The 27,523-nt window shown below is 43.7% G+C and overlaps 1 protein-coding gene across 1 annotated transcript in view; it reads left to right on the top strand.

The window, feature by feature from the left end:
• aopep (aminopeptidase O (putative)) overlaps positions 1 to 27,523 on the top strand; it is a 365,924-nt gene that overhangs the window by 144,034 nt on the left and 194,367 nt on the right. Inside the window, exon 11 of the mRNA XM_055224341.1 lies at positions 21,286 to 21,388. Within this exon, the coding sequence (XP_055080316.1) occupies positions 21,286 to 21,388 (103 nt within the window). The remainder of the gene's footprint in view (positions 1 to 21,285; positions 21,389 to 27,523) is intronic.

Raw genomic sequence — 27,523 nt, 5'->3', positions numbered from 1 at the left:
TCATGATTTATGATATTATCGTATATCATCCCATCCCTAGAGATTACACTCACTTAGTACCACAGTCTGTATAAAGAAGGGGACTAACAGAAGAAGAGCAGAGAGCACAGGTGAGACTGAGCACAGATCAGCAAGGGGTAAAAGAAAAACAGACTTACGGATGTTAGCTTTAAAGGTGCACTATGTAACTTTTCTGCTTGTCTCCATGGAGATGTAATAGCTCTGTCTGGAATGTTCCACAGTATGGTCTTAAAATGATTTATGCAGTTAGAAGTGTTTTTATAGCAAAAAATATTGTTGAGAAAATCATCTCTCCACAGATCTGACCTATAACTTGCCGTGGATGACAGCCACCTGCTGGTCTCCATGGAGATAGTTCAATGCAATATTGTAGAGCATTTCAGGCAAAGCAATAACATCTCCATTGAAACAAGCAGGTGGTGTACCCCTTTATTTTGTGTGTTACCATTTTGCTATTAAAAAAAAGCATGTATTTGAATGGTGAGGCTCGACCAATCAAACAGATGGTTGACAGTGAAATATTTGAGAGAAATTTTATTTGGAACGAAAATCAGTGAATTACAGGCCAGAAAAGAAAGAAGAGAGCGAAAGAGGGAAAAGAAGAAAAGAAATCATAAATCTGGGAGTATTTCTAGGAATTACAGGTGGTACGTTATAAAACCAGAGCAGGTGTGGAATTGTGGTCATTTGGGATTAAGTGCAGTAGTATGTAGTATGAAGGAAGGAGACAGGATTAACAAGAAGAAAACTAGCAATTAGGCTATAGGACTGTACCCCCACATGTCCATTATGTGGATATAATATACTGGCTCTGTATAAGTGAACATTAATGTACACACAGCACCCCATACTGACAGAGAAACACAAAATTGTTCAAAGTTTTGCAGATTTATTAAAAAAGAAAAACTGAAAATTCACACAGCCATAAGTATTCAGACCCTTTGCTGTGACCCTTATATATTTAACTCGGGTGCTGTCTATTTCTTCTGATCATCCTTGAGATGGTCGGAAGAAATGGAAATGTTCTACATGTTCATTGGAGTGTAGCTGTATTTGATTATACTGATTGGACTTGATTAGGAAGGACACCTGTCTATATAAGACCTTACAGCTCACAGTGCGTGTCAGAGCAAATGAGAATCATTCAGTCAAAGAAACAGCCTGAAGAGCTCAGAGACAGAATTGTGGCAAGGCACAGATCTGACCAAGGTTACAAAAAAATTCAGTTGCTCTTAAGGTTCCTAAGAGCACAGTGGCCTACATAATCCTTAAATAGAAGACGTTTGGGATGACCAAAACCCTTCCTAGAGCTGGCCGTCCAGCCAAACTGAGCAATCGGGGGAGAAGAGCCTTGGTGAGAGAGGTAAAGAAGAAACCAAAGATCTCTGTGGTTTAGCTGCAGTTGGGAGATGGGAGAAAGTTCTAGAAAGTCAACCATTACTGCACCCCTCCACCAGTCGGGGCTTTATGGTAGAGTGCTTATATAGTATTTTCAATAGGCTCAAATATATAGACTTTGAAAAGGAAAGGCCAAAAATTAGGAGAGGTATTTGGGATGCACCGATCCAGCTTTTTCAGTTCCAATACTATTACCAAGACTTTGCCTTAGTATCTTCTATACTCGATATATTGATCAAGAGAAATAGCATGATAAAAGATAATATTGAAACTACATTCAGACACTGACACCATAAAAATAAAACTGGATCCCAATGAACCATTTTTATAGACATCATTAGAGCTGCAGTAAATAAATCAGAATGGAGCCAAAAAGTGATTTATTGAAGCCTCTACAGCTCAAATCTCCCCATTATTAAAAAGGAAATGCAAGATGAGAAATATTGAGCCCCAAAATATACTGTTTAATATACTGTTTATTGACGATACGTCGATATTAACCATATTCCTGTTTTTGCCTCTAAATGCTCCAAACCGCATTCTTCCAGTTAAGAGGGCGAATTCCCACAACTGAACAGTTTTGTATGAAGTTAAAAGTAAAGTTAAAACATTATGAGATGTTTTAGGCCAGGGGTGTCCAAACTTTTCTCATTAAGGGCCGCATATAAAAACACAGACAAAGCTGAGGGCCAATTAAGGGCCATAGACTAGTCGCCAGTACAGTGAATACTTCAAATCTACCTGTTAGACTGAACCACTACACCTTTATTCATGCTTACATCCTCAACGGGACACATTAAATATTTGATATGGGCTTGTTAAAGTAGATTGTTAAGGAAAGAGTCGGAAAACCGAGACGGGAAAGAGTCTTTTGGCTGTTTTGCTTCACAAAAATGGAACATAGTCTGAGGAAAAGCAAAACTGGACATTTTGGTGACACAATGGAAAATTAAAAAATATAATGAACCTTTACACATACACACACAAATGTACCTGTTTGTCTTATATGGACTGGAGATTTTATATATATATATATATATATATACACCTGTTTTTAATGTTCTATGGACTTATACACACACACACACCTTATACGGACTTATACACATACACACTCACCCCCACATATGTGTGTGGGGGTGTGTTTGTGTGTGTGTTTATAATAACGCACACCGTGACTTGTTTTTAATGTTTTATATGGACTTATACACAAACACCTGTATAAGTTTTTAATATTGTATGTGGACTTATACACACACACACACACCTGTACCTGTTTTAAATGTTTTATATGGACTTATACACACACACACCTGTACATGTTTTTAATGTTTTGTATGGACTTACACACACACACACACACAGACGTTTTTAATAATTCATATGGGCTTATACACACACATAAACACCTGTACCTGTTTTTAATGTTTTATATGGACTTATGCACATACACCTACTTCGGTTTATAATGTTTTATATGGACTTGTACACCTGCTCCTATTTATATAGTTTTATATGGACCCCTCATAGGGTACCGAAAGAAAGTGAAAAGTGGTGTGTGCGCTAATGATTGGTGGTGGTCGGAGGGAGTGATGGCGCAGATTGGCAGCGTCGCTTCCGTCAGTCTGCCCCAGGGCAGCTGTGGCTACAATAGTAGCTTACCATCACCAAGTGTGGAAGTGAATGAATAATGACTATAGTGTTATCAATATAACACCTAGGTAAACCATTGAGGAAGGACCGGGACCACAGGGGACATTTTGGTGCTTTATTTTCCTCTCCATATGGTGAAAACTCTAAGAGTACAATAACATGCTCTTAGCAAACTGAGCTGAATGTGACACAAAAATAAAGTGCATTCATCTTTTATCAAACTTCACATTTCTCCTAAATAATATAAAAATATAGATATCTAGACATCAGTTAACACATTTACAACTTACAGCATTGCCATGTGTGAGCTCCAAGGTGGATGGCAACAGATGGTGACTTGTATCATGCCAGATGTCACATGCTCTCGTTTTCCATTAAAACTGGAAACCGGAAGTAGTGCGGTAAAACCGGAAGTGGAAATATCCCACAATATCTTTTTATCTAAACTACAATTAATAATGAAATAATTATGGAAAACACTTATAAATTATTATTGAACCCTTAATTTAGCTTTTGAATACATTTTAAACATATGAACTTATTTATTAAACCAAATGCCTTAAAGGCAACACAATGATTATAGTGTAGTGCTTTGAGAGGCTTTGACAAGCCTGTAAAGCGCATTACAAGTGTAAGGCATTATTATTATTATTATTATTATTATTATTATTATTATATAAAGAGCATGAATGGGATGGTTAAGGCACCAAAATTCAAATGAACTTTCAGAAAGCTCGGGTTGTGTTCATTTAAAGCTGCTGGCTGTCTAAAAACACAGCCTGATCAGCGGTTCGTGGATAAGGCAAGGTGCTGGAAATATTCTCCAGAGGATGCCCCCGATATTTACACAGCTGAAGGAAGTAGATATTTAAATCTGTCCAGCTCCCCCCTTTCTGTTTTTAACCCTTTGACACATGTTCATATGCACATTAATTTTCAGACACATGCAGGTAGTTAACTGTCCAACTTTTTTAACTATTTAACCGCTGAAAGGTCCACCACCTGCTTGTCTTCAAAGAGATGTTATTGCTTTGCCTAGAATGTTCCACAGTATGGCATTAAACCTGCCAATCTCTGCGGAAACTAGACAATGATGCCACCAGGCCTAGTTACAGAATCAAATCTGTGGTGGATTTAAAGAGAGGATATTACACTTCTATGGGGTATTAAAAGAGGGGGTTTTGACTTCTATGGAGTATTAAAGAGGAGGTATTTGACTTCTAGGCGGTGATATGTGGTAAAGTTAATACATTTACATCATCATGCTTCTTTTTATTGTTTTGAAAATACTATATTTGCCCAAAACAACATATTAACATGTTTTATAATTATTTTATTTATTTTTGATGCTATGAGCCTCCCCTCCCTTTGCTCTCTGTGCTCTGGAGTCACTCCTTCTCCAGAGCACTGTCCCAACACAATCAGCAGGCTTCCCACTAATGAAACTACTGCACATGACACCAGGTTTGGCAAATTGCTGTGTAGTTTTGTATCATGGGTTTGTGTATTTATGGGAAATTGATGTATGGGAGCAAGGGTGACGTAGTCTTGTGGGCGAAGCCTTGCACAGCATCGCATAACTAATTGTAAAGGAGGATTTAAATAGGGAGACATCGCTAGATTCCTCAACCATTCATGGATGACATCTAAAACCTCTTCAGGCATGTTTTTGATGAGAGAACAACGTTATAACATGGGAAAAAGCTCCAGAAAAGTAAATTTTGCATACTACCATCTTATTAACTACAGTATTTTCTGAATTATACGTCGCTCTGGAGAATAAGTCACACCAGCAAAAAAATGCATAATAATGAAGAAAAAAACATATACAAGTCGCATTTGTTCGAGACCAAGAACAGACATATTATCTTTAAAGGCAAGTTATAATAATAACAATAAAATAGAGAACAACAGGCTGAATAGCAGTACAGCAACATGTAACACAACAACGAACTGAATACGTTTCTGGTACGTTTACATAAGATATTAACAGTTAACCAGATAACTTCACTTCACTAAGGTAACGTATGCTGGCTTGTCCACAAACATGAAAGACACAAGAGTTCTTTTCACTGATGTTTACTGTGGTCTTACTTTTTCATCACAGTTTACACCTTAGAACTAGCAAACATAAAACATAGCATAAGCTCTGGCTAATATTACATATACACACAAAATTGCATATGAACACATGGAAAATATACATTCCACTTTGGCCTGCTAGTAAACAAACCCGTGCACGGAAAACTTTATATTTTACTTTTCAATTGTTTCTTAAATAGTGCTCTGCCAGGTAAGACTTCACATTAGCGTAAAAGGCTGAACCGCAAAACAGGAAGTAATTTTTGCGACCACAAACTGCACTTACGATAAACTAAACATTTACAATATTGTTCCAAATAAAAAATTATCACCTTTATGGAAGGGTAAAATAAATAAGGGGAAATTAAATATGAAATGTGTAAGAGAAAACTATTCAAGTAAATTTTCTTATAGGTATTACAAACACAACGGCACCAACGTAAGATATTAACAGTTAATCAGATAACTAAAGTATAAAAAACAAGTTTACTTTCGATCTCACTCCAAATCAGTAAATCCATTCAAATTCTTCATCCTCGGTGTGACTTCTGAACAACTTTGCCTGCTCCAGAAGTAGATGAAGTGCCGCTTCATCTCTCTCTGGTACTGGTAGGTTTTTTTTTGGATACGTCATTTCCGGGTGAGTGCATTCTGTTTTGCGAGTTGTATATCTAGCGTCTCTCTCCTGAAATTGTTAATCCACGAATCCTTACAGTTTTAAAAGCAGTTTTTAACATCTACACTAGTGCCTGAATACTTCGTTAAACCACCGAAGATTTATTCAGCATCTATTGCTCCGTACTTCGTGGATTAAGCCCCTCTATCTCTCGGTTCAGCCTGAACTAGCCTAGCCAACTGGCATCATGGCTAAACCTTCCTCTGCTTCTCTCGCTCTTCCCTGCCCAGGTTGCCATATGTGGAGTGATGACCCTGGCTTTTTTGACGATGATAGGGACAGCTGCGTTAAGTGTAGTGTAGTGGCAGTCCTGCAGGCCAGGGTTTCAGAGTTAGAAACGCGGATCCGCTCATTGGAGGCTCTGACCCCGAGTTACAGTCAGGTAGCAGCAGTAGGGACTGCGGACCGCAGTAGCTTTAGCGTAGCTAGTGAAACTAGCCCCCCAGTGCAACCCGTGCAGCCGGAATCAGACCAGGACAGGTTTGTGACAGTTAGAAGAAAGCGTAGGACTAGGACAGACCAGGGACATAGGGCTGAAAATAGGACTGTAGAAGACCAGGGACATAGGGTTGAGAGTAGAGAGCTCCCCGTCCAGAACAGGTTTGCTCCCCTGAGCTGGACCCGGGACACTCTAGTCATAGGGAGCTCCATAGTCAGGGATGTGGAACTGCCTGCAGCTTCCACGCGGTGTTATCCTGGAGCCAGACTGGGTGACATCGAGGGGAATCTTAGGCTTTTAAAGAAAAGCGCGGTCAGTCAGAGGTGGTTAAGTTACAGATAGCGGCAGTCTGTGAATTGTTTAAGTCGATGTCGGAGTCTGTGTACTTCTCTGGCCCCCTCCCAACCTACACCAATTGTGAAATGTTCTGCCACTTTTCCTCAGTCAACCAGTGGTTGACCAATTGGTGCCCGCAGAATGGTGTCGTCTTCATAGATAATTGGAGGGCATTTGAGGGGAAGCCTAGGCTGATGCGTAGAGACGGCATCCATCCCACGCAGGCTGGCTCCGCCCTGTTAGCTCAGAATATGATTGCTAGTCTAGATTGACCAGGTAAGACTAGCACACAGAATAGCTCAGGGAAGCACAGTTATAGTGAAGTTAGGGAGCAGTTTAGACCAGCGAGGCACAGCTCAGTCAGTGAGAACAACTCCAAACAGACAGAGACTGTGTGTGCCCCACGTACAAAAGCACAAATAAAACACCCCTAAACTCTGACAAGGAAGCTGTCAGATCTCATAACTTAATAAAAATAAATAAATGTGCCACAAATAAACAAAATGATAAGTGTGTAAAATGTGGACAGCTAAACATCAGGTCTCTTTCCTCCAAATCCCTTTTAATAAATGAACTAATTGGCGACCTTAATATTGATCTGCTAGCCCTAACTGAAACATGGCTTCGGGAAAATGATTATGTTAGACTAAACAAATCTACACCATCAAGTCACATGAACTTGCCCGGAGCACAGGTCGAGGTGGTGGTGTGGCCGTCATCTCTCATTCCAGTCTAATTCTCAGCCCCAAACCCAACTATACATACCTCTTCTTTGAAAGCCTCGCACTCTCCATTACGTGCCCCAATTGGGAAAACCAAAAAGCTGTTATATTTATAATAATGTATCGACCTCCTGGTCCATATGCCGAGTTCCTGACAGAGTTTTCTGATTTCATTTCAAGTTTACTTTTGAATTGGGAAAGGATTGTTATATTTGGAGATTTCAACATACATGTTGATAACGGCAGTGATTGCCTCAGTAATGCTTTTGGCGCACTCCTGGATGGGATCGGTTTCACCCAGAGTGTGAATAAGCCGACTCATTGTCACAATCACACTCTAGATCTTGTTCTAACCTACGTTATTGAGATTAATGATTACCTTTCAATTCATACTAAAACACTATCCAGCCCCGCAGAAAAAAACTATAATGAAAAGAACATTATCAGATAAATCGGTTACAGAGTTTAAAGAAATTATTGAGCTATTACTAAAAGATATGTCATGTGACAATGAGAATAATTTTAATCCAATTGTCACTGATCAATTGGTTGACAGAACAATGCTCACCTTAAAATCTGCTCTCGATGTTGTAGCTCCGCTAAAACAGAAAAGCATTAAACCAAGACCTCCGGCTCCATGGTATACGTTACAGCTCAGGACACTCAAACAACATGTAAGATGCACAGCACAGAGACTGCATTGCTTAAAGTAACAAATTACTTACTACTAGCTGCTGATAATGGGCTGGCTTCAGTCCTGGTACTACTGGACCTCAGTGTAGCGTTTGACACCATTGATCACAACATTCTACTGCAGAGGTTAGAATGTGACATTGGAATCAGAGGGACCGCCCTCAAATGGTTTAAATCATATCTATCAGATAGGTACCAGTTTGTTAGTATAAACCAGTGCACCTCTCCCTGTTCTAAAGTAGCCTGTGGTGTTCCACAAGGATCGGTGCTTGGTCCAATCCTATTTACTCTGTATATGTTGCCATTAGGTAACATTATTAGAAAACATGGCTTTAATTTTCACTGCTATGCTGATGACACTCAACTGTACTTGAGACCAATGATTTGGTTTCATTGAAACCAAATCAGACTGATCAAATAGATAAACTCTATGTGAAGGACATCAAAACCTGGATGACCTTGAATTACCTGCTCTTAAATCCTGAAAAAAACAGAGGTCATTGTCGTTGGTCCCAAAGGACAAAAAGATTCTCTGTCGGACCAGATCACTCGACAATCTGAGTATAGCTTCTAGCCCTACTGTAAAAAATATTGGAGTCCTATTTGATCAAAATCTCTCATTCACAGCCCATATAAACCTAGCTTGTAAAAAAAACCTGCCCCAAAAGTACTATAAGGAGCCTCTAGTTGGTCCAAAATGCAGCGGCCAGAGTCCTAACAGGAACTAAAAGAAGAGACCACATCAGTCCTGTACTAAAATATCTGCACTGGCTTCCTGTCGAGCTTAGAATCAAATTCCGCCCCCCTCCCTCCTCCCTCCTCCTTGCCTGGCTGATTTTTCTTGTTTTGTCTGATTTTTCCTGTTGTTTGGTTTTCCTGATTGTTTTTGTTTGTAGGCAGCACGGTGGCTGAGTGGCAACACTCATGCCTCACAGTAAGAAGCTTTGGTTCGATCCCCGGGTCTCCCAGGCCTTTCTGTATGGAGTTTTGCATGTTTCTCCCCGTGTCTGTATGGGTTTCAATTCAATTCAATTCATTTTATTTTTGTAACGCCCAAAATCACAACAACAGTTGTCTCGAAGGGCGTTCATGTTTTGGTTGATGGGGGAAACCGGAGTACCCGGAGGAAACCCATCCAGACATGGGGAGAAACATGCAAAACTCGGGGGCAGCAGTCCAAGCAGGGACTCCCAGACTTCCCTCACCCCGGACACGTCCTCCAGCTCCTCCGGTGGGACCCCAAGGCGTTCCCAGGCCAGCCGAGAGACATAAACCCTCCAGCGTGTCCTGGGTCTTCCACGGGGCCTCCTCCCGGTGGGACATGCCCAGAACACCTCCCTAGGGAGGCGTCCAGGAGGCATCCTTAGCAGATGCCTGAGCCACCTCAACTGGTTCCTCTTGACGTGTAGGAGCAGCGGCTCTAGGCCGACACAACAGTGAGAGACCTGTCCCCGACCCGAAGGCGCAGGGACGCAACCCTCTCGTTCACCGGGGTGAACTCCAACACTTGATGAATGCTGTCGTTGTATTCTTGGGCAAGACACTTAACCCACCTTGCCCACAGTGTCTGTGTACACTGGTGTATGAATGGGTGAATGGTTCCTTGATGTAAAGTGCTTTGAGTGCCTTGAAAGTGGGAAAGCACTATATAAAAGTGCTATAACTTCTGTAAAAAAGTGCAAAAAATATAATATTGCAGAAATCCAGAACATTCCTTGTACTTTTTCCTATTTGACTCTGTTTAACTTTTGCATCACTGGATCTATAGTCACAGTTATCCCCCACCTGTGCTGTAACCTATAACCAGCTGAAACCTCATCACTCTTTGTCAAATATTTATGAACCAGCCGTCTCCTAATATGAGTTTCTATTGTTAGACCAGATCTCCGAAAGGTGAATGGACACAGCTTGCCTCTGCACATAACCACAAGTGCTTTGGCTCAATGGCACGACAACGATATTTCCCAAAACAAACCCACACACAACGCCCAAGTTCAGTGGGTCACCATTAACGACCCATGATCCCACCAGACCCCACTGTCCTCTGTTTATCTGCCCATTTCAGAGCGGTTATATATAGGGCAGTGTGGGCCAGACGCTATTCTCCTTGCTGATTTATGAGACCACTGGACACGGTGGTGCCTTATCCTCCGTTTCCAGTCTTGATTTGTCCGGATGTGCTCTGCCGATTCTTAAACGTGAAAGAGTGTGTGTCTGTCAGGTTGTGTGCATAATGGCTACTGATTTCCTCATGCTTCAGTGTTGAGGTCCACAACACACAACAACACACACACATACAGACACCCAGATAACAACAGCATTTATTCTCAGATACATTGAGTTACAATTTGATTCTACCATAAGGCTGGGAATAACAAAACGAAACATTACATACAGAAGATTTCACCGTGTTATATTGGGACTGTATAAAGAAGTGGACTAAGAGAGTGCGACGTCACTGTTTGGCTCACGTCAAATGAAGCTCATCAAGGCTAGCAGCTTTAGTGGTGTATTTGGAGCTCAGTTCCATATTTGGAATTCCAACCGCAAGTATAATAGCAACTAAAGAGTCAATCCCGAGCAAGGCTATTGTAGTTAACGCCCCTTTGCACCTGTTCCCTGCTAAACCAGCTGTGCAGGCAGGAATGGGATTAGCAACGCTGTCAATCAAACCTATTGCTAATGCTAGCAGGAGTGACCTCAGGGAAAGAAGGTGCCTGATTTGTCTATTATTAATGTTCACATCTTGATTTACGAATACAATAGTAGAATAATAAAGTCTATCTATCTCCGCACACACACTCATACACACACACACACACACACACACATATTTACAAAGAAAACCAACCCCCCCCCCCCCCCCCCCCCCCCCCCCCAAACACTTTTACACATCAACACAACTTTCTCTGTAAATAGTAAGCTGTAAATATTGTATGTGATTTGGAGATGATGGAGCCACTTTCTATTTGGAACACTGCGGCTAGCAAGTTAGCTATTTCCATTTATATATACAGTCTATTGGAATTGGGAATGATAATTTAAATATTACTGTTTTTTAAAGAGAACACATTTATATAGACACTGCAGGTGAAGTGGGTTAAGTGTCTTGCCCAAAGATACAACAACAACATTCATTTGTGGGAATTACACTGCCAACCAATGATGTTTATGTCGAGAGCCAACCTTTGGCTCAGTGGACAAATGCTCTACCAAATGAGCCTCTGTCACCCCATCTCTACATAAAAGTAGTCTTTCTCGGTATAAGATCAGTCCATCATTTCACAGTAGCATCCCCATATACAGAAATATCAATAATTTGCCCACCCCTTTAAGACAAACACATAATATCTGACACACCTTCTCCTTTGAGTCCAATGGGCATTCCATTTATCTTAGGTTCTCCCTGACAGCCAGGAGCAATTCCTCTTAAAGTCTCTCTAAATCATCTCCACAAAGAAATACAGAGATTTAGCCATATGTACATGGCAGCGCAGACATTGAGCTTGTGGAGTTCTTTTGTAGGAGGAGGCAGTGATGGAGCAGTGTTTTTGTCTCCCATGGGTGCTTTCCTATGGTCTCTGACGCATGCAGTCGCCATCTTTTATTGTGGTGAATGCATGCTCTGCCTTTGCTCTTCTGTGCCCCAAAGTCATAACTTACAGTGGAACATCAAGGGGCTTTGCTTGGGGAGGCCAGAGAATAGATAAACTGAGCCTCTTTCTAATATGGAGAATTTTGTCATTTTTATCCATCCATCCATCCATTTTCTTCCGCTTATCCAGGGCTGGGTCGCGGGGGCAGCAGTCTAAGCAGGGACTCCCAAACTTCCCTCACCCCGGACACGTCCTCCAGCTCCTCCGGTGGGACTGCAAGGCGTTCCCAGGCCAGCCGAGAGACATAGTCCCTCCAGTGTGTCCAGGGTCTTCCCTGGGGCCTCCTCCCGGTGGGACATGCCCAGAACACCTCCCTAGGGAGGCGTCCAGGAGGCATCCTGAGCAGATGCCTGAGCCACCTCAACTGGTTCCTCTCAACATGTTGGAGCAGCGGCTCTACTCCGAGCTCCTCCTGTGTGACCGAGCTCCTCACCCTATCCCTAAGGGTGCGCCCAGCCACTCTGCGGAGGAAACCCATTTCGGCCGCTTGTATCCGCGACCTTGTCCTTTCGGTCATTACCCAGAGCTCATGACCATAGGTGAGGGTAGGAACGTAGATTGACCGGTAAATCGAGAGCTTTGCCTTTGGGCTCAGCTCCTTCTTTACCACAACGGACCGATACAGCGACTGCATCACTGCCGATGCTGCACCGATCCGCCTGTCAATCTCACGCTCCATCCTTGCCTCACTCGTGAACAAGACCCCGAGATACTTGAACTCCTCCACTTGAGGCAGAGACTCACCACCCACCCGGAGAGGGCAAGCCACCTTTTTCCGGTCGAGAACCATGGCCTCGGATTTGGAGCCGCTTCACACTTGGCTGCAAACCGCCCCAGTGCCTGCTGCAGGTCCTGGCTTGAAGAAGCCATCAGGACAACATCATCTGCAAACAGCAGAGATGATCATTTTTAATTTTTTTTAAATAATCTTACTTTAAATTATAATATATGTTGAAAATTGTGCGCTAATGCTAGCAGGAGCGACCACAAGGAAAGAAGGCACTTGATTTGTATGTTGTTAATGTAATTTATGGCCACAACAGTGAAATAAAAATACCAGGATCGTGTAGAGTGAGTTATTACAAAGAAGTTTAAGACCAAAACCCATGCTCACTTCCTATTTAGAACACAGCAGCTAGTAGGTTAGCTATGTCCATTTATATACACAGTCTATGCTTATGATGGAAGATACTACTAAAATGGGCATAGCTGAATGGTAGCAATGTAAATGTAGTTGTGACAGTCTTAAAATATTTCTTTAAATATTCCACAGTATGGCATTAAACTTACCTATTCTGCATTTATTCACTCACAGGTGTTTTTATTTCCTAAAAATACTTCTACTGGCATCACCTGATTGTCTCAATGGAGACAGATAAACTTGGTGCCATAATGTGGAACATTTCAGGTATAGCATTGGCACCGGTCCATCCCATCCCCACATGTGTTGGCATACAATGTGTAAGTCCCTGTGATGTTATAAATACATGTCCCAAACATACACTTAATTTCCCAGGGAATTGGCTTGTCCTGCTGTCTTAAAAAGAGTCTATTTCATCTTATCAGCGGCAGCAGACAGCCTCGTTCACACAAAGCCCAGACTGGACACAGAGCACACAACCAAAGATGTTTTACTGATTTACTGGAAGGAATATGAGACACATGATACAAACAAATTAACCCTTTTTCCTGATTACATTTTCCAATTATTCCAAAACATAATGGTTTAGAGGTGCTTCTCGCAATTCAGACAACACACAAATGATACTGGTTGCATTCTGATATTAGAATGTGAAATCAGGCACCTGTTTTGTCGATATCGCTCCTGATAGTGTTAGCAGCAAGTTTGAATCACAGTGTTGCTAAGCACCTGCTCCCTGCTAACCCAGTGGTGCGGGCGGGAAGGGGTGTTACCTTCAACAGCCTTGCTCCTATTTGGCTCTATGGTTGCTATGATACTCATGGTCGGAGTTCTAAATATGGAACTCAGCTCCAAATTGACCCCTATAACCACTTGCCTTGATGAGCTTCATTTGACTGTCACTGACCGTCATGGGTGAAATCATACTCACTCAGTCCACTTCTTTATAAAGTCTATGGTCCTGACTAAAAATATTCAAATGGAAACCAGAGTGTTCAAAATGAGACTACAGTAAAAATAAATATCCATCCATCCATTTTCTTTGGCTTATCTGGGGCCGGGTCTCGGGGGCAGCAGTCTAGCAGTCAGACTTCCCACACCCCAGACACGTCCTCCAGCTCCTCCGGTGGGACCCCAAGGCCAGCCGAGAGACATAGTCCCTTCAGTGTGTCCTGGGTCTTCCCCGGGGCCTCCTCCCGGTGGGACATGCCCAGAACACCTCCCTAGGGAGGCAAAAAATAAAATAATTCCATACTATTCCATCACTACAAGGGCTAACCACAAAAAAAAAAAAAAAAAAAATGAAGACAAAGTTTAAATCTGTCAAATGGACAAATTGTTGTAGGAGTGAAGACGTTTCACTGCTCATCCAAGCCGCTTCTTCTGTTCTGTTCAGATTGCAGGCGGACACTACCTTATAATTATCTGATGGGAGGGGCTAACTACACTTAAACTGTAAACAGCTATTGTCTCCAGTTTCAGCCTTAACGACCCTATTCAACCTTTAATGACTTCCTATTGTTCTCTTTTGGGTTTTTTTCTTTGCTTTGGATCTTAGGATGGAATCATAGCTCTATGAGAGATTATGTCTCCTTTCCTAACAAAAATAGCTTCTTTAACTCACCTCAAACCATTTTTCTCTGGGTAAGATCTGAACCTCACTATCTTCAAAAGAGTGGTTAGTGGCTTTGAGATGGAGATGTTCGGCAGACAGGGGCCCAGAGAAACTCTTGCACCAGTTTCTCCAATGTGCCGCTCACTACACTGAATGGAGTAGACCACATTACTTTGTTTATGGCTCGGGGTTTTGTTCTTTGGGTGAACCAGTTTCTGTATTTGTAGCTATTTGTAGTATTTGTAGGTTTGAATTAGACCGTAATCTCATACTATCTGAAAGTTCTCTGAGGTTTTTAAGACACACCTGCTGTGTAAGGAATAGTTATGCCTATTCTTCTAGGTGCAGATTCCTAGTTGTCCTGTTTTTTAGCTATCTTAGATCTATTGAAAACCCATTTTGGATATCCACGAGCAAAGAAGGCTTTCTCCATGTGTTGTTCACTTCACTTTTCCCTCTGTGTTTGTGAGTATCACATGAGCTCTGTGTTGTAGAGTACAGATAACTCCGGGTTTGTGCTGCAGTGGATGGTGTGAATCAAACAGCATGTATTGGTCAGTGTGTGTGGATTTCCTGTAGACTTCTACCTGGAGACACCGGTCCTCTCATATTGTTACTGCACAATCTAAGAAGGCCAATTTGTTCTCCTTGGCTTCTTCGCGTGTGAACTTGATGTTTGGATCCTCTCCATTCAGATTGATATAAGAAAGTGTCCTCCAGCAATCTAGAACTGAAGAAGCGGCTTGGATGAGCAGTGAAACGTCTTCCTCGTACAACGATTTAGCCAGTTGATAGATTTAAACTTCATCTTTTGCTGTGTATCAGATCTGGATGACTGTGGGATTATGCAGACACTAGTGAGTGAAGTGAATATGGTAGGGATTATGCTCCATTGTTAAAAGGCTCTATATGTTAAGTTAGCACCTGCATTGAAGACCTTAACACCCCCCTTAGCTCCTCTAACCAAAAATGTCTGGTGCCGCCCCTGGCAATATGTAACTTTTCTGGTCCAGTGTCAGCCACCCCTTGTCTCTATGGACATGTTATTATTTTACTTGAAGTGTGCGACAGTACGGCATTAAATTTATCTCTCATGCATTTATTAAATTATAAACATTTACTGCCATCACCTGAGTGTCCCCATGGAGATAGATGAATTTGGTGCCATACTATACATTTTTGGCAAAGGCTTGACATGTCCATGGAGATGAGCAGGTGGCTGATTCTCCACTAGAAAAGCTGCATAGTACACCTTTAACTACATTGTACTAGAAATAATTATAAAATTAAAGAATTAAAAGAAAGGTATTTAAAAAATCCCCAAATGTTCAGGCTGACCATTTTTATTATGCAGAGATATGGTTTGCTATAACAAACCTGCGGTGCATAGTCATTTTCATAAAATATAAAAAATGGGCTGCTCAGTAGCATGTGTTGTTCTGATTAAGTTTATGGTGACGTCAGCTCCCATTGGGCTCTGCAGTTTTCTAACGCATAACTCGGAGGACTTGTTTCTTTTATTAAGTAGTTTTAGATTAATATTGTGATTTAAAATGTGCAAATTATAACATAATGATCCACGGGTGTCATAGATTATGACTATAGAGCACACACAAGCACAATTGAGCTGATTTAAGAACCTTACCTGACCCCATCTCCTTCAAATATCATTGGCCTGTAATCTGCGGTGATGTCATCTTAAACAAAGCATTTGACTTTGATGAGACATTTGTACCACATTATCTCATTTAAACTAATTACACAGGGCACTGGTCCGTTCTGCTGCCTGTTCACATTTATATGGCATGTGCCTCTCCCACTGCGCATGATGCAAATCCTTGTAACTGTGTCGGGACAGATTTAAAAATTCCAGGAGGCTGATGTCTTCTTCTTGAGCAAATCGCGGTCATCCCTGTCCACTGCTGTTTTACTACCACCCTTAACCTCTTCCTTCCTCTTATTCTGCTCAAACTGCGCTAACATTTGACAAACTTATGCTGTTTTAAAGTCCAATATTACACAAAACTCACTCTCTTTTTTGTTTCCTTCACACACACATTTGAGTAACCATTTATTATTGGTCTGCCTACATCTCCAAAGTTGAAAATGCTCTGTTCCACCTTGTGATGTCATGAAGCGGTAGTTTTCAAGTTAACAGCTCCTTTTACCTTTTATTCAGTATTGGAAGTTCCAGGGCTGAAATAATCCAAATGATTCTAGTGAAGGTGGAGTTAAAACCACAGTGGAGCACTTCCTGTATTACCACATGACATCACAAGGTGGAACAGAGTGTTTTCAGTTTGAGAGAAAAACTCAGTCTAAATAGGCAGGGTTTGTGTGTTAAACATGTGAATGAGACAAAACATAAGTTCAGATATGTTTGTGATGAGGAAATAACATTATAACATAGAATAGAAAATAGTGCAATATGGGCCCTTTAGGTATATCTTAAAGTACCTGATTCATCAGATTTTTTCCCATGTATTTTCCGTGCACTTAAAGCATCACAACAGCAGAGCAAGTGGAAATTTAAAACTATTACTTAAAAGAAAAACAAGACTTTCCCATCTTTTATATCCACAAATGTGAAACACTCTTCTCCTTGCCTTTTTTCCAAAACAATATATTTAGAAGTCCCTATTTCTGCTCAAATTGAGAAGCATATTTGTGTCCGTCCAGGTTTGTTTTGTTTGGACCACAATGCTGCCCTGTGATTGGTCCAATTCATCTGATCCACCGGTGCATTCAAGCTCCAGTTCAGCAGCATGAGGTTGAAAGTAGATTCTTCTGTTTGTTTTACTGTGGGAGGTGTCGGCAAGCTGTCCTGTCTGTCCTGGATCAAAACTATAAAAAACAAATGTAAACTAGCTTGTGCATGTGTGGTGAAGATACTAGCTTGTGCATGTGTGGTGAGGATACTAGCTTGTGCATGTGTGGTGAAGATACTAGCTTGTGCATATGTGGTGATGAAGGGGTTATTGATTGCAGAGAGGCGCCTGCTGTATTGACGTGGAAGGCGGGTGATCCTTCAAGGCTTCCCGTCGGCACACGGAGTTAATCTGCTCAGGCCAATCAATAACACTAACGGCAACTATCATGGCCCAGCTTCCTGTCCTTGGCTCGGCTGTGGGACTCTATCCATTTTGTTTGTTTGTGTGTTACTCTACCAGTGAGAAGTTTGAACACACCTTCTCATTCAGTGTTTATTATTATTATTATTATTATTATTTATTTATTTATTTTTTACTACTACTCCTCCTGCTGTTTCTATTACTACTAGATATATTAAGTAAGATATATGGAATTATGTAGTAAAGAAAAAATGTTAAATAACTACTACTACTAAATATTACTACAAAATATTTTTTGACAAAGCAATATAGGCAACTTTATTTGTATAGCACATTTGATACACAAAGTAATTCCATGTGCTTTACAGAATAAGATAGACATTAAAATCACAGTACAACAAATCAAACTTTCTTGACTAGACTGAATCCCACCTCTTCTCCTGGGCATTTAATACTAGCTGGACAGGATATGTTGGTGTTTTATTGTTAGCAGTTCAGATTTTAGCCAGAGAAAAGAAATGGTTTGAGAGAGAAGTTAAAGAAGCTATTTTTGTTAGAAAAGAGAATCCTTCCTTAAACAGAAATGGGGGCCTGAGACATAATCTCTCCCCCATCTACAACTCCATCCTCAGGCCCAGAACAATGAGAACAATACCAGGGTCGTTAAGGGCTGAATAGGGTAGTTTCAGCTGAAACTGGAGACAATAGCTGTTTACAGTTTCAGTGTAGTTAGCCCCTCCCCTCAGATAGATTTAAAGGCAGTGGCCATGAGCATTCTGACCAGAACTGAAGAAGCAGCTTGGATGAGCAGCGAAACGTCTTCACTCCTACAAGATATGTCCAGTTGACAGATTTAACTTCGTTGTTTGCTATGGATCAGACCTGGACGACTGAGGGTCTACACAGACGTGTTTCATTGTTCTTTTCCTATGCATTTGTTATCTTTATATTAGTTTTTTATGGACTTTTACGTGAAGCACTTAAAAGTTGTTTTAAATGTTGGACAAAGTGCTGGACAAGCAGTGTGTTATTATTCTTGTATATTTTAAAATGACAAAAAAATAAAATAAAAATAGGCAAAAAATCTGGTCTGGTTTCTTTCCCTGAGGTCGCTCCCGATAGCGTTAGCAACAGGTTTGAATGACAGTGTTTCTAAGCACCCGCTCTGTGCTAAACCAGTGGTGCGGGCGAGAAGGAGCAATACCTTCAACACCCTAGCCTTGGATTGGCTCATTGGTTGCTATGGTACTCGCGGTCGGAATTCCAAATATGGAACTCCGCCCCCAATTCGCTCCTATAACTGCTAGCCTCTATGAGCTTCATTTAACTGGAGCCGAACGCTATGGGTGACATCATACTCACTTACTCCACTTCTTTATGTGCTCTATACTTGCAAGAAACTAAAAACTACTTTGTATGAATAAAAGTTCAAACATTATGTGATGTTCTGGGCCAAAATCACCCTGAAAATAGTCTGATTATTATCTCAATCTGGTTAAATTTTCTAAATTGGTGCCGAAATCTGAACCCAGTATCTTTATCTCTACATCTTTACTGTTGAACATTACAGATAAATCAATCTTTAAAGTTAGATTGTGAACTTTTAATAATCGCTGCCTTTATGAATAGTTAGTTTTGTTTTGAATGTGATTAATCTTTCAACTTTTGGCACCCAGACACATCTTTCACCCTATAGTTCAGAGACTAGTTCAACATACCCTTCCACACGACTGCAGTAAATCCAGAGCTTTGTTTGACTGGGGACCACACTGTTGCCTCTTTTGCTTTAGGCTGAAAATCGAGAATCAAATTTATAGGGGAAGGCTGCAGCGTTTATGTGACCTCACGGTGTAGACTATTAACTGTGACTTTCTGAGCCAGTAGCAAAGTGATTCAATCTACAAGAACAAGATGTTATGTTCTACCCTTAGACAGGTTAAGACCCTGTGCACCTGTTATTACTTCAAATGGGTTTAGTTGGTGTAATTTAGGGACTCTATGAATCCAGTTGTTGGTATGAATTATAACAATCTAGATTTTTTAAGTTTTTTGAGCCTCTAGACTTTGGCAGGAAAATATGGTGTGAAAGAGTGGGGAAGACCCACTCATTCAGGAGGGACCAAAAAGACAGAACTCGGGGAAGGTTCAACAGTGTTTATTTACAAAAAGTGCAAAGTGCAAAAAATGACGGTAGATCAAACAGTGAGTCGGGAGCGGGGTGTGTGCCGTGGTCCAAGGGTAGAGCGTGAGTAGCAGAGTTTGAGCCGGGACAGACTGTACCGGTAGAGAAGAGCAGGGTCGGATGCGAGAAAGTTGAGCGGGTCCAGGGAGCGGAATCTGGTGAGGAGCAAAATATCCAGTTTAGCAAAGTCAAACAGCGAAAAAAAAAAAAACATGAACGGAGCCATGGTAGGAGTACCACAGAGATACGCGGATGATCTGGCTCTGGGTGTCAGGTCCTGGCTCCTCTTATCCTCTCCAGGTGCAGCTGATTGTCAATTAGCCCCAGGTGTGTGTGGGAGGAACAGTTATAGGAGCCAATTTAGAGCCAAGTTATATATTTGGAATTCTGACTGCAAGTATCATAGCAACCAAAGAGCCAATCCGGAGCCAGGCTGTTGAAGGTAACACCCCTTCCCGCCTGCAGCGCTGGTTTAGCAGGGAGTGAGCACTTACCAGCACTGTCAATCAAATCTGTTGCTAACATTAACCTTGTGACCTTGGAGATAGAAGCCTGATTTGTTTGTTATTAATGTTCATATATTGATTTAGGGACACAATAGTGAAATAAAAAATAGGATCCTGTAGAGCGGGTTAATACAAAAATTTTAAGACCAAAATGACGAGCCTGACAGCACCATTCACAGAGAGAGGGGCCACAGTTTTCCAATATAAAGTGATTGAACACACTGGTATTGGGTAATATTGGATATTGGCAGATACTTAAAGCCAAAGTATCTATATCAGTATCGGAGCTGAAAAAACTGGATCCCTATTCAACAGGATGGTAGTAAAATTATCTTTATTACATAAAGCTCAAAGGCAGCATGAAAAACACACTTTCTTACAGTCAGTGCATTTGCCACATTCTCCACAAATCTAGCATGTAACTTGGACTGATTGCGCCAACTGCTTGTCTCCTTGAAGATTGATTTACTTCTATACTGTGGATCATTTCAGGCATCCACTGGCCCACAGGTTGGAGGTGCGATTCCAGCTCCACCGATGAATGCTATCATTGTATCCTGGGGCGAGGCGCTAAACCCAGTCCTATACTGTGGAACATTTCAGTCAAAGAAATAACATCACCATGGAGGCATGCAATTTACGCATACACGACCTTCATACTAGGCGGGCTAGGTGACGTATCTTGCCTAGGAACACCACCACAGAACTTGGTCCAAGTGGGAATCAGTCATCTGACCTTCCGGTTGAGGGTCCACTGCTCTAATCACTGAGTCACTGCTACTGGCATTCACATATTACCTTTTAGCTAATATAAACTCTATATCTACAAACATGTTTTGAACTGCAGGAGAGTTTATCAGCTCAATGTCTATACTCCTGGGTGTGTGCTTTACACTGAAACTTTTACCACACACACAAAAATAATATTGCAATTTCACTCAGCAATTAAATATAATAAATATAATTATGTGTTTTATTATTATTTCCCAAAAGGTTCTGTTCTGTGTCCTTCTCCACGTCCTTTTGGGCACTGCATACTTATGAGTTTTTCGTTCCCAATTTGAGAAATATTGTGAATGTCTTTCTATTTCCAGACCAAACCTGGGCAGCACTGGAGCGGTCAGTGAGTCTGGATCTTCTACAGTGAAATATGCCCTCAACCCGGAGAAAACATTTATGCAAGTCCATTATCTTAAGGTGAGAGACTTTTGGTGGAAGGAAATCAAGGAAACTGGAGAAATAAAATACCAGCTATGATTGCTTGGGTAAGAATATCAGTAAAAATTAATCTGGTCCCAGTTTTAACAGTCCCCTGGGTGTTTTTTCCCCATGTATTTGAAGTAGTAGCTCAGTTGATAGAGTGTGTGTCCTCTGAGCTGAAGGTTGGCAGTTCAAATCCTGCTCTTAACATAAACATCATTGATTTGGTTGAGCGCTCAGATCCACTAACCCACAGGTTGGCAGTGTGTTTCCAACTCCCACATATAAATGCAGTTGTTGTGCTTTTGGGCAAGACACTTAACCCACCTCACCCCCAGAGTGAGTTGGTTCTTTGGCACTTTGAGCCTTTAGGGTGGAAAAGCTCTATATAAAATGTGACTATTTACCACGAGCTGTCTAATATCTGCATCTAATTATAAATGATTTTGTGATCACCTTACATATTTTTTTCTTATTAAGTAAAAAATTCAGACTTATTCAGACCAGTGCAATGTAACACACACAAAAAAATCTAGTTTATCCCTCCACAGTCTGACCTCTGCTCCAAACCACATGCTTTTACTGACAGAAGTTTGGCTGTGGAGCTGGAGAACCCAAGCTGAACGTTGGCATTTAGAAATAACTGCATCTCACTTGCAATTTTGATTAATTCTGTTAATATGTACGCAAGGCAGGGCAAGGCAAGCTTATTTGTATTGCACAGTTCATACACATAGTAGTTCAAAGTGCTTTACAGAATAAGAAAGGCATTAATATTACTGTACAAACAAATCAAAACATAAACAATCATCATAAAATGAACATTAAAAGAAAAGAGTGGAGAATAAAAACCTTTCAGTCAACCAGACAGAAATGTTTGGAGACTGGATTTAAACATTGTCAAAGTGAAGGCCTGTCTCACATCTTCAAAAAGACTGTTCCAGGTTTTAGCTGCAAAAAGCTGAAACGCTAATACCCCATGTTTAGGCCTGACTCTGGGCACCAGCAGGAGGCCAGGGCTAAATCAGGGCTAAATCAACTAAACCAGGACTAACCCATGGCTAAACTAGGACTAAACCAGGACTAAACCAAGACATAAACCAAGACTAAACCAGGACTAAACCAGGGTCAAACCCGGACTACACCAGCATTAAACCTGTCGTAACGGTGGGTGTAGGTGCGGACCAAAGGATGCAGATCTCGGGACAGATTTACAGTGTTTTATTTACAAGGTGCGGGATTCAAAGTCAATAGTAATAGTCACAACTGGGGGCAAGGTGCAGGAGGCAGAGCGGGCGGGCGCAGGACGGGACAAGGTAGGACAGACCAGAACCGGAGCGGGAGCGGAGATAGCCAGAACCGGGACAAGACGGGACCAGGAACAGGACCAGGAACAGGACCGGGAGAGACCGAGCAGGAATAATCCAACAGGTGAGAGCCAAGGTGGTGGACGGGAGACGAACAGGGAACCCAGACGGGACAGGAGGCGAAGACAAAGGGTGAAGGTCCGGACGGGTTTAACCTGGGAGACATGGAAAGAGGGATGGATTCGGAGAGACGGGGGTAGCTGTAACTGTATGGCGGATGGGTTGATTATCTTAGTGATCTTGAATGGCCCTAGGAATCGAGGGGAGAGTTTGCGGGAGTCAGTTTTGAGTGGGATGATTTTGGAGGATAGCCACACCATTTGGCCAAGTTCGTAAGCGGGTGCCGGGACGCTGCGCCGATCCGCTGCTGCCTTGATGCATCTGCCCGCCTGGAGGAGCGCCGCCCTGGTCTTCTTCCATACTCTGCGGCAGTGCTGGAGGTGATGCTGGACAGAGGGCACCTCCAGATCCCTCTCCTCCCCCGGGAACAATGGAGGCTGGTACCCGAGGGAGGCCTGGAACGGAGACACACCAGTGGAGGCACTCACCAGCTAGTTGTGGGCATATTCGACCCAGGGTAGGACGGCACTCCAGGTCGTGGGATTTGCGGACACCACGCACCGGAGGGCCGACTCGAGGTCTTGGTTTGCCCGCTCAGTCTGCCCATTTGATTGGGGGTGGAACCTGGAGGTGAGGCTTACCGTGGCCCCCAGACCCTCACAAAAAGCCCGCCACACCTGTGAGGTGAACTGGGTCCCCCGGTCCGAGACTATGTCCGTCGGGATCCCGTGAAGGCGGAAGACGTGGATGGTGAGCTGGTCCGCGGTTTCCTTTGCTGTGGGGAGCTTGGACAGCGCAATGAAGTGGGCGGCCTTAGAAAAGCGGTCCACTACCGTGAGGATAACTGAGTTGCCTTGGGACACGGGAAGGCCGGTGACGAAGTCCACTGCCACGTGGGACCAGGGCCATTTTGGAACTGGAAGGGGAAGCAGAAGTCCCGAAGGAGGTGAGTGGGATGCTTTCGCCCGGGCACATACCTGGCAGGCGGCCGTATAGTCTCGGGTATCCCACTCGAGAACCTGGGAACGGACAGGATTAAGCACGAATAATTTGCCGGGCGGGCCGTTACCTGGGTCGGGGTCAGTGGCTTGGACCGCCCGAACGACGTCCTCAATTCCCCAATGGACGGCCGCTACTACACAGGAGGAGGGAAGGATGGGTTCAGAGGTCGTCAAACTCTCCTCGTGAGCGAACTGCCGTGAGAGGGCGTCAGGCTTAATGTTCCGGGACCCGGGGCGATAGGTAAGGGTGAAATTGAATCGGCTAAAGAAAAGGGACCAACGGGCTTGGCAAGCGTTCAGGCATTTAGCGGCCTGGATGTAAGCGAGGTTTTTATGGTCCGTCCAAACTAAAAATGTCAACTCCGCCCCCTCGAGCCAGTGACGCCACTCTTCCAGGGCCAATTTTACAGCAAGGAGTTCCCGGTCCCCCACGTCATAATTCGCTTCTGCTGGGGACAGGCGGCGGGAGAAAAAGGCACAGGGACAAAGGCGATTATGAGGGTCAAACCTTTGCGAGAGGACCACCCCCACCCCAGTGTCCGACGCGTCCACCTCAACCATAAACTGCCGAGACGGGTCGGGCTGGTGGAGGATAGGAGCCGAGGTGAACAAGTGCTTAAGTTTATCAAACATGGACTGTGCTTCTGGAGTCCAAGTGTATGGCAACTCGGGCGAGGTCAATGTCGTGAGGGGTGAGACAACTCGACTGAAGTCGCGGATGAATCGTCTATAAAAATTTGCAAAGCCGATGAATCATTGGAGCTGCTTGTGGTTGGCAGGAGCCGGCCAATCCGTGACTGCCTGGACCTTCCCCGGATCTGCTTTAACCTGCCTCCGTCCCACTACGAAACCCAGGAAACTAACCTCCTCGGCGTGGAATTCACACTTTTCTGCTTTAACGAATAGCTTATTCTCCAGGAGGCACTGGAGGACTTGGCAAACGTGATGATGGTGTTCCTGTGGAGAATTGGAAAAAATCAAAATGTCATCAAGATAGACAAACACAAATCGATTAAGGAAATCCTGCAGCACGTCGTTGATCAAGGCCTGAAATACAGATCAAGGCCTGAAATACAGCTGGGGCATTAGTAAGGCCGAATGGCATAACCAAATATTCGAAATGGCCAAGGGGAGTCTTAAAAGCGTTTTTCCATTCGTCCCCCTCCCTTATGCGTACCACCAGGTGGTACGCGTTCCGTAAGTCGAGTTTTGAAAAGATGGTTGCACCGTGGAGAGGTGTGAATGCGGAGTCTAAGAGAGGAAGTGGATACTTGTTTTTTACAGTTATGTTATTTAGCCCCTTATAATCAATGCAGGGACGTAATGTCTTGTCTTTTTTGGCTACAAAGAAGAACCCCGCACCTACTGGGGAGGAGGAGGGACGGATGATACCAGTGGCCAACGAGTTCCGTATATATTCCTCCATAGTCTCTCGTTCGGGTCTGGACAAGTTATACAGGTGGCTAGACGGTAAGGGGGCACCCGGTAAGAGGTCAATTGCACAGTCATAGGGCCGGTGTGGCGGCAACGAGAGTGCCCTACTCTTACTAAATACCTCCTGGAGGTCGTGGTACTCCGCTGTAACTGCTGCGAGGTTCGGGACGTCCGAGGCGGGGCTGGAAGTGGGATCGACCCGCCCACCTGGGGACAGGGCTGACTGAAGGCACTGGGCGTGGCATGTAGGGCTCCAGCCAGACACTTTCCTCCTGACCCAGTCGAAAACCGGGTTGTGAGTCTGTAGCCACGGGTAGCCCAGGACCAGCGGCAAAGAGGGGGAGGAGAGAACGTGGAACCGGCGAACCTCGCAGTGATTTTCTGATACCACCAGCGTGAGGGGCTCCGTGACCAGGGTCACGTGGTCAAGAGAGCATCCATCCAGCGCCCGTGCATCCAGGGGCCGTTCCAGGGCCTCTAGTTTAATTCCGAACTGTTCCGCAAGCTGTTAATCAATGAAGTCCTCCTCGGCCCCAGAGTCGACGAGAGCAACCACCGGTAAAGTCTCCGAGTTAAGACACAGAGTTGCATTTAACATGAGTCTATTACTTCCTTCCGAGATGTGCGACTGACCCACCAGTACTCCCAGTCCTACTGGTGGGCTCCCCCTTTTGGCCGAACCGGGCAGACAGTGATCAAATGTCCCCGCTCTTCGCAGTAGAGACACTCCCCCGCCTGGCGACGACGCCAACTGCGTTCCTCGGCAGACATGCTGGTTCGACCCACCTGTATAGGCTCCTCCTGAGGCAACGGGCAAACACGTGTCTTTCGCGGGACCGGCGACCGGCGTCTCTCCCTCTGTCGAGTCTGCAGCCGGTTGTTGATCCGGTGGGCCAGCGAGATGAGCGACTGTAAGTCCGGGGGCTCCTATCGGGACGCCAATTCATCTTTTAAAAGTTCATTCAGTCCCTTTAAGAAGGCAGCCCGCAGCACGCTGTCCGTCCAGTCTACCTCCGCCGCTAGCGTCCAAAACTCGATGGCGTACTCCACTATGGGCCGGAGACCCTGGGCGAGACTGAACAGACGGGTAGCCGCATCCGCTTGGTAGTGCGGGTGATTGAATACTAGTTTGAAGGCCGTCAGAAAGTTCTCATAGTTCAGATTGTCCGGGGCCGTATTAGACAGCCGCGCCTCCGCCCACTGGAGCGCTCTTCCCCTAAGTAATCCTCAGATGTACCTTATCTTAGTAGCGTCAGAGTCAAAACGGGCAGGGCACTGCTGGAACAAGAACGTACACTGGAACATAAATCCACGGAATAGTCCGGGCTGACCTGAGTAGCGGTCTGGGTCTGTGCCCCTCGACTCCGGGGAACGTAGCAGCGGCGCAGTACCGACGGCAGCAGCAGCAGGAGGCGGAGTCGGAGGCGAGCTGGCGAGCAGAGCCACGACTTGACCGGTGAGTTGGGACACTTGTTGAACGAGAGTCTGGTTCTGGTCCAACAGGGTCCGGAGGGACTGGTCGTGCTGCCCAATAATCGCTTCGTGGTGGGAAAAGGCTTGGCGCAGCGCCTGATCCGGTCCCGAGTCTGCTTCGTCCATTTTAGGGCCAGATCGTACTGTCGTAATGGTGGGTGTAGATGCGGACCAAAGGATGCAGATCTCGGGACAGATTTACAGTGTTTTATTTACAAGGTGCGGGATTCAAAGTCAATAGTAATAGTAACAACTGGGGGCAAGGTGCAGGAGGTAGGGGTTTGAGGTAATTTGGATAAAAAATCTAGGACTAGATAGGTTTCACATGAACGTATGTGAAAGTGGTGTGGGATTTTAAATCCAATTAAAGCCGCAAGCGGCGATGATAGCCGTTGGTACGAATTTCGTCAAAATCTGAGTCGGGCCTCCCTATTAAATTGAAAATCTCAAAATTTCTAGGTGGCACTGTTGAGCCGGTGTGCTTCGGACATTGTTCTTGATGCCAATTTTATGAAATTTTTCGCCGAGCCGGTCGATCCTATACCTATATGTGGGACTTTTCGTCGACGTTCAGGGGGTGAAAACTGCGATTGTTTTGGCGGAAAAATAATAAGAAGAAGAAACCCAGCAAGAACAATGCCCCTCACCAATGCCCCTTCATGGGTGGCGAGGGCCAATCAAATGTAATGGGTCTCTCCTATTCTTCTGCCTACTCCTTTTGAGTATCAGTCTATCGGTTCTTATTGGGCCTGAGCCTGGGACTACGTCCCGGCGAGGGACTCATTAAAACCGTGTCC

Source organism: Periophthalmus magnuspinnatus, chromosome 9 (genome assembly GCF_009829125.3).
Source record: "Periophthalmus magnuspinnatus isolate fPerMag1 chromosome 9, fPerMag1.2.pri, whole genome shotgun sequence".
NCBI classification, from domain to species: domain Eukaryota; kingdom Metazoa; phylum Chordata; class Actinopteri; order Gobiiformes; family Gobiidae; genus Periophthalmus; species Periophthalmus magnuspinnatus.
This window is presented reverse-complemented; position numbering and strand designations above follow the sequence as displayed.